Genomic DNA, 12,500 nt, shown 5'->3' on the forward strand with positions numbered 1-12,500 from the left:
CTATAGCTGACTCTAATCTGGGCTGAATCTGGACTCTAGCTGACTCTAATCTGGGCTGAATCTGGCCTATAGCTGACTCTAATCTGGGCTGAATCTGGGCTCTAGCTGACTCTGATCTGGGCTGAATCTGGGCTCTAGCTGACTCTAATCTGGGCTGAATCTGGGCTGTAGCTGACTCTAATCTGGGCTGAATCTGGGCTCTAGCTGACTCTGATCTGGGCTGAATCTGGGCTGTAGCTGACTCTGATCTGGGCTGAATCTGGGCTATAGCTGACTCTAATCTGGGCTGAATCTGGCCTATAGCTGACTCTAATCTGGGCTGAATCTGGCCTATAGCTGACTCTAATCTGGGCTGAATCTGGGCTGTAGCTGACTCTAATCTGGGCTGAATCTGGGCTATAGCTGACTCTAATCTGGGCTGAATCTGGCCTATAGCTGACTCTAATCTGGGCTGAATCTGGGCTGTAGCTGACTCTGATCTGGGCTGAATCTGGGCTGTAGCTGACTCTGATCCGGGCTGAATCTGCACCCAACACTAAGCACTACCGCGAGGTCTCACTTTAAAGACAGCCAGACGAGAGCAGTAGAAAGGATGGATAAAATCCTTCAGTTCAGCCTCAACTACCCCACTAGACAGTAGAATAGTCATCTGCCCGGGTGGCTGAGCGAGCGAGAGACGCAGTCAGTGTTGTACACAAGACAGCGGTGCAGGAGAGCCAGGCCGATGACGGATCAGTAATAGCCGTGCTCACTTTCTCCTGATGCTGTAATAGCCTCTACTTGGAAATGTGCCACTTCCTGTGTTTAATGGTTCCCAGGTGCTGGAAGAGAGGAGGTGAAGAGAAAAGCCAGGAGTCAGGAGTCTTAGCAGAGACAGGAATGATTACATCTCACAGCTCTCAGGCAGCCAGAGCTCTCATTCCTAACTGGGGAGGAGGAGGAGGAGGAAGGGAGGGGCGTATCCCTGGGACCGGCTCACCAATCCCCTGACAGCTGGAACAGAGCCCTAGTCTCTCTCACACGTGTGGAAGTAATCAGTGATAAGGAATGACTGTTAGCTAGCTAGCTGCTTCACACAGAAAGTCAGGAAGACCAGAACATCAGAACACACCAACTCTAGAACCCTGGAACCCCCAGGGTCTCCCCACCAGACAGACCACCAGACAGACCACCAGACCACCAGACCACCAGACCACCAGACAGACCACCAGACCACCAGACCACCAGACAGACCACCAGACCACCAGACCACCAGACCACCAGACCACCAGACCACCAGACCACCAGACAGACCACCAGACCACCAGACAGACCACCAGACAGACCACCAGACCACCAGACCACCAGACAGACCACCAGACAGACCCCCAGACAGACCCCCAGACAGACCACCCAGACCACCAGACCACCAGACCACCAGACAGACCACCAGACCACCAGACAGACCACCAGACAGACCACCAGACAGACCCCCAGACAGACCACCAGACCACCAGACAGACCACCAGACCACCAGACAGACCACCAGACAGACCACCAGACCACCAGACAGACCACCAGACCACCAGACCACCAGACCACCAGACCACCAGACAGACCACCAGACAGACCACCAGACAGACCACCAGACAGACCCCCAGACCACCAGACAGACCACCAGACAGACCACCAGACAGACCCCCAGACAGACCCCCAGACAGACCACCAGACCACCAGACCACCAGACCACCAGACAGACCACCAGACCACCAGACAGACCACCAGACAGACCACCAGACAGACCCCCAGACAGACCACCAGACCACCAGACAGACCACCAGACCACCAGACAGACCACCAGACCACCAGACCACCAGACAGACCACCAGACCACCAGACAGACCACCAGACAGACCACCAGACAGACCCCAGACAGACCACCAGACAGACCACCAGACCACCAGACAGACCACCAGACAGACCACCAGACCACCACACAGACCACCAGACAGACCACCAGACCACCAGACAGACCACCAGACAGACCACCAGACCACCAGACAGACCACCAGACAGACCACCAGACAGACCACCAGACCACCAGACAGACCACCAGACCACCAGACCACCAGACAGACCACCAGACAGACCACCAGACCACCAGACAGACCACCAGACCACCAGACAGACCCCCACACAGACCACCAGACAGACCACCAGACAGACCACCAGACCACCAGACCACCAGACCACCTCCCCTCTCCTATTCTCTCCTCTCCTATTCTCTCCTCTCCTATTCTCTCCTCTCCTAATCTCCCCTCTCCTAATCTCCCCTCTCCTATTCTCTCCTCTCCTAATCTCTCCTCTCCTATTCTCTCCTCTCCTAATCTCTCCTCTCCTATTCTCTCCTCTCCTAATCTCTCCTCTCCTAATCTCTCCTCTCCTATTCTCTCCTCTCCTAATCTCTCCTCTCCTATTCTCTCCTCTCCTAATCTCTCCTCTCCTATTCTCTCCTCTCCTATTGTCTCCTCTCCTAATCTCTCCTCTCCTAATCTCTCCTCTCCTATTCTCTCCTCTCCTAATCTCTCCTCTCCTATTCTCTCCTCTCCTAATCTCTCCTCTCCTAATCTCTCCTCTCCTATTCTCTCCTCTCCTAATCTCTCCTCTCCTATTCTCTCCTCTCCTATTCTCTCCTCTCATAATCTCTCCTCTCCTATTCTCTCCTCTCCTAATCTCTCCTCTCCTAATCTCTTCTCTCCTCTCCTATTCTCTCCTCTCCTATTCTCTCCTCTCCTATTCTCTCCTCTCCTATTCTCTCCTCTCCTAATCTCTCCTCTCCTAATCTCTCCTCTCCTATTCTCTCCTCTCCTAATCTCTCCTCTCCTCTTCTCTTATCTCCTCTCCTCTTCTCTCCTCTCCTCTTCTCTTATCTCCTCTCACACTCCTAATGTCTCTCTTTCCGTCTGTCTTCATCAGTGTGCTTTTTCTCTCCTGTCATCTCAACCCCTCTCTCTCTCTACCACTGTGCCTCTTCCACCTTCCCCTAACCCCAGTCAGCCACACAAGAGGCAGTGCCCACGTTGCCCAGTGCCCACGTTGCCCAGTGGATTTTTTTGTTGTTATTCTGTCTCTCACTGTTCAAATAAACCTACCATTAAAATTATAGACTGATAATTTCTTTGTCAGTGGGCAAACGTACAAAATCAGCAGGGGATCAAATACTTTTTCCCTCCTCACTGGAGGACAACACCCACATCTCTATTAGATTTTTCCATTGTGTTAATGATTGACTGATTTCCAGGTTTTTAAGTAGGTGTTTTTCCAGATGAGTGATGAGAAGAGAATCATCCAGCTCTTTGGGTATCTCACTACACCCCCATATGTCATGCCTTGCAATATGCAGACACACAGATTAAAAGTACATTTTTATTATAATACTTCTGACAGCCAACTTTCTAGAGGAACAGCCATGTAAGAAAGGTGGGAGGTCAGAGGAACAGCCATGTGAGAGAGGTGGGAGGTCAGAGGAACAGCCATGTGAGAGAGGTGGGAGGTCAGAGGAACAGCCATGTAAGAGAGGTGGGAGGTCAGAGGAACAGCCATGTAAGAGAGGTGGGAGGTCAGAGGAAGAGCCATGTGAGAGAGGTGGGAGGTCAGAGGAACAGCCATGTGAGAGAGGTGGGAGGTCAGAGGAACAGCCATGTGAGAGAGGTGGGAGGTCAGAGGAACAGCCATGTAAGAGAGGTGGGAGGTCAGAGGAACAGCCATGTGAGAGAGGTGGGAGGTCAGAGGAACAGCCATGTGAGAGAGGTGGGAGGTCAGAGGAACAGCCATGTGAGAGAGGTGGGAGGTCAGAGGAACAGCCATGTGAGAAAGGTGGGAGGTCAGAGGAACAGCCATGTGAGAGAGGTGGGAGGTCAGAGGAACGGCCATGTAAGAGAGGTGGGAGGTCAGAGGAACAGCCATGTGAGAGAGGTGGGAGGTCAGAGGAACAGCCATGTAAGAGAGGTGGGAGGTCAGAGGAACAGCCATGTGAGAGAGGTGGGAGGTCAGAGGAACAGCTACCCTCCACTGACCCTCCACTGACTAAATGTTACTTCTCAAGAACATTGCCTCTCCACACCAGGCCAGAGCCAATTCTCAGGGATGACATGACTCCTTGCCCTCTCTTCTCTCTTTCCTACATCTCCCACCTCTCTCCCTCTCTCCCACCTCTCTCCCTCTCTCCCACCTCTCTCCCACCTTTCTCCCTCCTCTCTCCCACCTCTCTCCCTCTCTCCCTCTCTCCCACCTCTCTCCCACCTCTCTCCCTCTCTCCCACCTCTCTCCCTCTCTCCCACCTCTCTCTCTTTTCTCCCTCTCTCCCACCTCTCTCCCTCTCTCCCTCTCTCCCATCTCTCTCCCTCTCTCCCACCTCTCTCCCTCTCTCCCACCTCTCTCCCACCTCTCTCCCTCTCTCCCACCTCTCTCCCACCTCTCTCCCTCTCTCCCACCTCTCTCCCTCTCTCCCACCTCTCTCCCTCTCTCCCACCTCTCTCCCACCTCTCTCCCTCTCTCCCACCTCTCTCCCTTTCTCCCACCTCTCTCCCTCTCTCCCACCTCTCTCTCTTTTCTCCCTCTCTCCTTCTCTCCCCCATCACCGCATGCCTCTGGCCCCACATCGGGATCTATAGCAATCCCAGAAGCAGGGACAGGGGGACGTGGCCAGCCCACAACCCCACTGGCAGGTACCTTTTCATAGGCAGACCGCAGCCCTCCCTGCCCCCTTCCCTGGCCATCCCAGGGCCCGCTAGCTCTGTGACACAAAGTGATGAAGACAGCTTGTCACCAGCAGCCACCAGCCTCTTCCTGTCTTAAAAGATGGTCATGTCCACAGGGACCCAGTACCTGTCATATCCTGTCCTCGTCTTCAAGGTACATGTCATATCCTGTCCTCGTCTTCAAGGTCAGTGTCATATCCTGTCCTCGTCATCAAGGTACGTGTCATATCCTGTCCTCGTCTTCAAGGTACGTGTCATATCCTGTCCTCGTCATCAAGGTACATGTCATATCCTGTCCTCGTCTTCAAGGTACGTGTCATATCCTGTCCTCGTCTTCAAGGTCAGTGTCATATCCTGTCCTCGTCATCAAGGTACGTGTCATATCCTGTCCTTGTCATCAAGGTACGTGTCATATCCTGTCCTCGTCTTCAAGGTACGTGTCATATCCTGTCCTCGTCTTCAAGGTACGTGTCATATCCTGTCCTCGTCATCAAGGTACGTGTCATATCCTGTCCTCGTCTTCAAGGTACGTGTCATATCCTGTCCTCGTCTTCAAGGTACGTGTCATATCCTGTCCTCGTCTTCAAGGTACGTGTCATATCCTGTCCTCGTCTTCAAGGTACGTGTCATATCCTGTCCTCGTCATCAAGGTACGTGTCATATCCTGTCCTCGTCTTCAAGGTACGTGTCATATCCTGTCCTCGTCTTCAAGGTCAGTGTCATATCCTGTCCTCGTCTTCAAGGTACGTGTCATATCCTGTCCTCGTCATCAAGGTACGTGTCATATCCTGTCCTCGTCTTCAAGGTACGTGTCATATCCTGTCCTCGTCTTCAAGGTGCGTGTCATATCCTGTCCTCGTCATCAAGGTACGTGTCATATCCTGTCCTCGTCTTCAAGGTACGTGTCATATCCTGTCCTCGTCTTCAAGGTACGTGTCATATCCTGTCCTCGTCTTCAAGGTACGTGTCATATCCTGTCCTCGTCTTCAAGGTACGTGTCATATCCTGTCCTCGTCTTCAAGGTACGTGTCATATCCTGTCCTCGTCATCAAGGTACGTGTCATATCCTGTCCTCGTCTTCAAGGTACGTGTCATATCCTGTCCTCGTCTTCAAGGTCAGTGTCATATCCTGTCCTCGTCTTCAAGGTACGTGTCATATCCTGTCCTCGTCATCAAGGTACGTGTCATATCCTGTCCTCGTCTTCAAGGTACGTGTCATATCCTGTCCTCGTCTTCAAGGTACGTGTCATATCCTGTCCTCGTCATCAAGGTACGTGTCATATCCTGTCCTCGTCTTCAAGGTACGTGTCATATCCTGTCCTCGTCTTCAAGGTACGTGTCATATCCTGTCCTCGTCTTCAAGGTACGTGTCATATCCTGTCCTCGTCTTCAAGGTACGTGTCATATCCTGTCCTCGTCTTCAAGGTACGTGTCATATCCTGTCCTCGTCTTCAAGGTACGTGTCATATCAAGTCCTCGCCTTCAAGGTATGTGTCATATCCTGTCCTCATCTTCAAGGTACGTGTCATATCCTGCCCTCGTCTTCACCTGCATGGCTGCCCGGTGACTCAAGAGGAGATATATCTCTGTCTCAGAGGGCCTTAATGACGAGACGAGCCGAGAGGAGATCTCTCTCTCTCTCTCTCTCTCTCTCTCTCTCTCTCTCTCTCTCTCTCTCTCTCTCTCTCTCTCTCTCTCTCTCTCTCTCTCTCTGTCTCTGTCTCTGTCTCTCTCTCTCTCTTTCTCTCTTTTTTCTCTCTCCCTCTCTTTCTCTCTCACATAGACATGTATGGGCCTTAAGGCTCGCACACTTCGCACCGAATGTGGATCTAGCTTTCGTCTGCCGATCGTTCAGAGCGCTGAGTTTTTAGGGACCACCCGCTGTAGACGTCTGACTGCAGATATTTTTCAGGCGATTCGTAAAGTCGGTGCGCTCAGTTCGCAGGGGATTCCATTAGCCGGTAAATGCCGGGTTTTGGACCGATAAATACAATTACTGCCATCAAATTGTTCCCCAAAAATGATCCATTACAAAAGAATGTTCTTATTTATTGAAGGAAAAAGTACATGAGCTCCAACTTCAAAGTCTAGTGGACTAATGGACTAGTGGACTAGTGGACTAGTGGACTAGTGGACTAATAGATGGAAACAGTTATCAATCACTAGTCAGCCCACTGTCTATAGTAGGAAACAGTTATCAATCACTAGTCAGCTCACTGTCTATAGTAGGAAACAGTTATCAATCACTAGTCAGCCCACTGTCTATAGTAGGAAACAGTTATCAATCACTAGTCAGCCCACTGTCTATAGTAGGAAACAGAGTGGTTATCAATCACTAGTCAGCCCACTGTCTATAGTAGGAAACAGTTATCAATCACTAGTCAGCCCACTGTCTATAGTAGGAAACAGTTATCAATCACTAGTCAGCCCACTGTCTATAGTAGGAAACAGTTATCAATCACTAGTCAGCCCACTGTCTATAGTAGGAAACAGTTATCAATCACTAGTCAGCCCTCTGTCTATAGTAGGAAACAGTTATCAATCACTAGTCAGCCCACTGTCTATAGTAGGAAACAGAGGGGTTATCAATCACTAGTCAGCCCACTGTCTATAGTAGGAAACAGTTATCAATCACTAGTCAGCCCACTGTCTATAGTAGGAAACAGTTATCAATCACTAGTCAGCCCACTGTCTATAGTAGGAAACAGTTATCAATCACTAGTCAGCCCACTGTCTATATTAGGAAACAGTTATCAATCACTAGTCAGCCCACTGTCTATAGTAGAAAACAGAGAGGTTATCAATCACTAGTCAGCCCACTGTCTATAGTATGAAACAGTTATCAATCACTAGTCAGCCCACTGTCTATAGTAGGAAACAGAGTGGTTATCAATCACTAGTCAGCCCACTGTCTATAGTAGGAAACAGTTATCAATCACTAGTCAGCCCACTGTCTATAGTATGAAACAGTTATCAATCACTAGTCAGCCCACTGTCTATAGTAGGAAACAGTTATCAATCACTAGTCAGCCCACTGTCTATAGTAGGAAACAGTTATCAATCACTAGTCAGCCCACAGTCTATAGTAGGAAACAGAGTGGTTATCAATCACTAGTCAGCCCACTGTCTATAGTAGGAAACAGTTATCAATCACTAGTCAGCCCACTGTCTATAGTAGGAAACAGAGTGGTTATCAATCACTAGTCAGCCCACTGTCTATAGTAGGAAACAGAGTGGTTATCAATCACTAGTCAGCCCACTGTCTATAGTAGGAAACAGAGAGGTTATCAATCACTAGTCAGCCCACTGTCTATAGTAGGAAACAGTTATCAATCACTAGTCAGCCCACTGTCTATAGTAGGAAACAGTTATCAATCACTAGTCAGCCCACTGTCTATAGTAGGAAACAGTTATCAATCACTAGTCATCCCTCTGTCTATAGTAGGAAACAGTTATCAATCACTAGTCAGCCCACTGTCTATAGTAGGAAACAGTTATCAATCACTAGTCAGCCCACTGTCTATAGTAGGAAACAGTTATCAATCACTAGTCAGCCCACTGTCTATAGTAGGAAACAGAGAGGTTATCAATCACTAGTCAGCTCACGGTCTATAGTAGGAAACAGTTATCAATCACTAGTCAGCCCACTGTCTATAGTAGGAAACAGTTATCAATCACTAGTCAGCCCACTGTCTATAGTAGGAAACAGTTATCAATCACTAGTCAGCCCACTGTCTATAGTAGGAAACAGTTCTCAATCACTAGTCAGCCCACTGTCTATAGTAGGAAACAGTTATCAATCACTAGTCAGCCCACTGTCTATAGTAGGAAACAGAGAGGTTATCAATCACTAGTCAGCTCACGGTCTATAGTAGGAAACAGTTATCAATCACTAGTCAGCCCACTGTCTATAGTAGGAAACAGTTATCAATCACTAGTCAGCCCACTGTCTATAGTAGGAAACAGAGTGGTTATCAATCACTAGTCAGCCCACTGTCTATAGTAGGAAACAGTTATCAATCACTAGTCAGCCCACTGTCTATAGTAGGAAACAGTTATCAATCACTAGTCAGCCCACTGTCTATAGTAGGAAACAGTTATCAATCACTAGTCAGCCCACTGTCTATAGTAGGAAACAGTTATCAATCACTAGTCAGCCCACTGTCTATAGTAGGAAACAGTTATCAATCACTAGTCAGCCCACTGTCTATAGTAGGAAACAGTTATCAATCACTAGTCAGCCCACTGTCTATAGTAGGAAACAGTTATCAATCACTAGTCAGCCCACTGTCTATAGTAGGAAACAGTTATCAATCACTAGTCAGCCCACTGTCTATAGTAGGAAACAGTTATCAATCACTAGTCAGCCCACTGTCTATAGTAGGAAACAGAGGTTATCAATCACTAGTCAGCCCACTGTCTATAGTAGGAAACAGTTATCAATCACTAGTCAGCCCACTGTCTATAGTAGGAAACAGTTATCAATCACTAGTCAGCCCACTGTCTATAGTAGGAAACAGTTATCAATCACTAGTCAGCCCACTGTCTATAGTAGGAAACAGAGTGGTTATCAATCACTAGTCAGCCCACTGTCTATAGTAGGAAACAGAGGGGTTATTCCACCACTTATATCACACAGGACACGAGTTAAGACCCCATAGTTAAAATTACAATAAACATTTGTGTGTGATATTGAATAATAATATTTTCCGTTTAGCAGACGCTTGTATCCAAAGTGTTATCTTACAGTAGTATTATTTACAGTAGTGTTATCTTACAGTAATGTTATTTACAGTAGTGTTATCTTACAGTAATGTTATTTACAGTAGTGTTATTTACAGTAGTGTTATTTACAGTAGTATTATTTACAGTAGTGTTATTTACAGTAACGTTATCTTCCAGTAGTGTTATCTTACAGTAGTGTTATTTACAGTAATGTTATCTTACAGTAGTCTTATCTTACAGTAGTCTTATCTTACAGTAATGTTACCTTACAGTAGTGTTATCTTACAGTAACATTATCTTACAGTAATGTTATATTACAGTAACGTTATCTTACAGTAGTGCTTTTTACAGTAGTGTTATTTACAGTAGTGCTATCTTACAGTAAAGTTATATTACAGTAATGTTTTCTTACAGTAATGTTACCTTACAGTAGTGTTATCTTACAGTAGTGTTATTTACAGTAGTGTTATATTACAGTAACGTTATCTTACAGTAGTGCTTTTTACAGTAGTGTTATTTACAGTAGTGTTATTTACAGTAGTGCTATCTTACAGTAACGTTATATTACAGTAATGTTTTCTTACAGTAATGTTATATTACAGTAGTGTTATCTTACAGTAATGTTGGCACAACGTTTTGTTTGCACCGATGGTAGATAGATGGCCAAGCATTGCATAGTAGTGATGCCATGTGAGCGTGGAGAGATGGGGGGGGAATGTCTTCCTCACCTGGTAGTTCACATCCCAGGACCTCTAGCCTCATCCCTATCCCAGCTGGAGACCACCTCTCTGGGTAGATCCTGATGAACTGAGCCGGTATCTCCTCGAATCGACGGATCTCTGGAGTGTCGTAGTGTGTGTTTCCCTCAAAGATCTGTAGCAGAGATAATGAGGAGAGAGATGTTAAAAATCTGTAGCAGAGATAATGAGAAGAGAAGAGAGATGTATAAATCTGTACCAGAGATAATGAGAAGAGGAGAGAGATGTATAAATCTGTACCAGAGATAATGAGAAGAGAAGAGAGATGTATAAATCTGTAGCAGAGATAATGAGAAGAAAAGAGAGATGTATAAATCTGTACCAGAGATAATGAGAAGAGGAGAGAGATGTATAAATCTGTACCAGAGATAATGAGAAGAGAAGAGAGATGTATAAATCTGTAGCAGAGATAACGAGAAGAGAAGAGAGATGTATAAATCTGTACCAGAGATAATGAGAAGAGAAGAGAGATGTATAAATCTGTACCAGAGATAATGAGAAGAGGAGAGAGATGTATAAATCTGTAGCAGAGATAATGAGAAGAGGAGAGAGATGTATAAATCTGTAGCAGAGATAATGAGAAGAGGAGAGAGATGTATAAATCTGTAGCAGAGATAATGAGAAGAGAAGAGAGATGTATAAATCTGTACCAGAGATAATGAGAAGAGGAGAGAGATGTATAAATCTGTACCAGAGATAACGAGAAGAGAAGAGAGATGTATAAATCTGTACCAGAGAAAATGAGAAGAGAAGAGAGATGTATAAATCTGTACCAGAGATAATGAGAAGAGGAGAGAGATGTATAAATCTGTAGCAGAGATAATGAGAAGAGGAGAGAGATGTATAAATCTGTAGCAGAGATAATGAGAAGAGGAGAGAGATGTATAAATCTGTAGCAGAGATAATGAGAAGAGAAGAGAGATGTATAAATCTGTACCAGAGATAATGAGAAGAAAAGAGAGATGTATAAATCTGTACCAGAGATAATGAGAAGAGAAGAGAGATGTATAAATCTGTAGCAGAGATAATGAGAAGAGGAGAGAGATGTATAAATCTGTACCAGAGATAATGAGAAGAGGAGAGAGATGTATAAATCTGTAGCAGAGATAATGAGAAGAGAAGAGAGATGTATAAATCTGTACCAGAGATAATGAGAAGAGGAGAGAGATGTATATATCTGTACCAGAGATAAAGAGAAGAGAGATGTATAAATCTGTAGCAGAGATAATGAGAAGAGGAGAGAGATGTATAAATCTGTACCAGAGATAATGAGAAGAGGAGAGAGATGTATAAATCTGTAGCAGAGATAATGAGAAGAGGAGAGAGATGTATAAATCTGTGGCAGAGATAATGAGAAGAGGAGAGAGATGTCTATGCAGTATGCGAGTAAAGTTATATAAACTCACGACAACTCTGATGGAAACAGGACGTTTCTGTACAATTTTATAAATCCCGATAAATAATTTGTTCGTCCTTACATGGTGGGATCTTTTAGTGTCGGTAAAATCTATCAGAAACACATTTTATGCGCAAATATTGATATAATAACAATGACGTCAAAGTCACGTGATGGTATGGTGTCTGGTCCTCCCACTACGACTCAGGAAATCATGCAGTTTATTAGGCTACACAAAGACAAATATGGTCACTCTTCTCCATAGTAATCTTCTCCATAGTAATCTTCTCCATGGTAATCTTCTCTATAGTAATCTTCTCCATGGAAATCTTCTCCATGGAAATCTTCTCTATAGTAATCTTCTCCATAGTAATCTTCTCTATAGTAATCTTCTCTATAGTAATCTTCTCCATGGAAATCTTCTCCATAGTAATCTTCTCCATGGAAATCTTCTCCATAGTAATCTTCTCCATGGTAATCTTCTCCATAGTAATCTTCTCCATGGAAATCTTCTCCATAGTAATCTTCTCCATGGAAATCTTCTCCATGGAAATCTTCTCTATAGTAATCTTCTCTATAGTAATCTTCTCCATAGTAATCTTCTCTATAGTAATCTTCTCCATGGTAATCTTCTCCAGAGTAATCTTCTCCATGGTAATCTTCTCCATGGTAATCTTCTCCATGGTAATCTTCTCCAGAGTAATCTTCTCCATGGTAATCTTCTCCATAGTAATCTTCTCCATGGTAATCTCTCTAGAGTAATCTTCTCCATGGTAATCTTCTCCATAGTAATCTTCTCCATGGTAATCTTCTCCATGGTAATTTCCTATGTCGTCACGTGCCCTATGTCGTCACGTGCCCTATGTCGTCACGTGCCCTATG

At 45.8% G+C, this 12,500-nt stretch overlaps 1 protein-coding gene across 1 annotated transcript in view; it reads right to left on the minus strand.

The window, feature by feature from the left end:
* LOC123731767 (neuropilin-2) overlaps positions 1–12,500 on the minus strand; it is a gene marked incomplete at both ends in the record, with an annotated part of 37,002 nt that overhangs the window by 21,363 nt on the left and 3,139 nt on the right. Inside the window, one exon of the mRNA XM_045711168.1 lies at positions 10,193–10,337. Within this exon, the coding sequence (XP_045567124.1) occupies positions 10,193–10,337 (145 nt within the window). The remainder of the gene's footprint in view (positions 1–10,192; positions 10,338–12,500) is intronic.

This window comes from Salmo salar, unplaced genomic scaffold (assembly GCF_905237065.1).
Source record: "Salmo salar unplaced genomic scaffold, Ssal_v3.1, whole genome shotgun sequence".
Taxonomy (NCBI): Eukaryota; Metazoa; Chordata; class Actinopteri; order Salmoniformes; family Salmonidae; genus Salmo; species Salmo salar.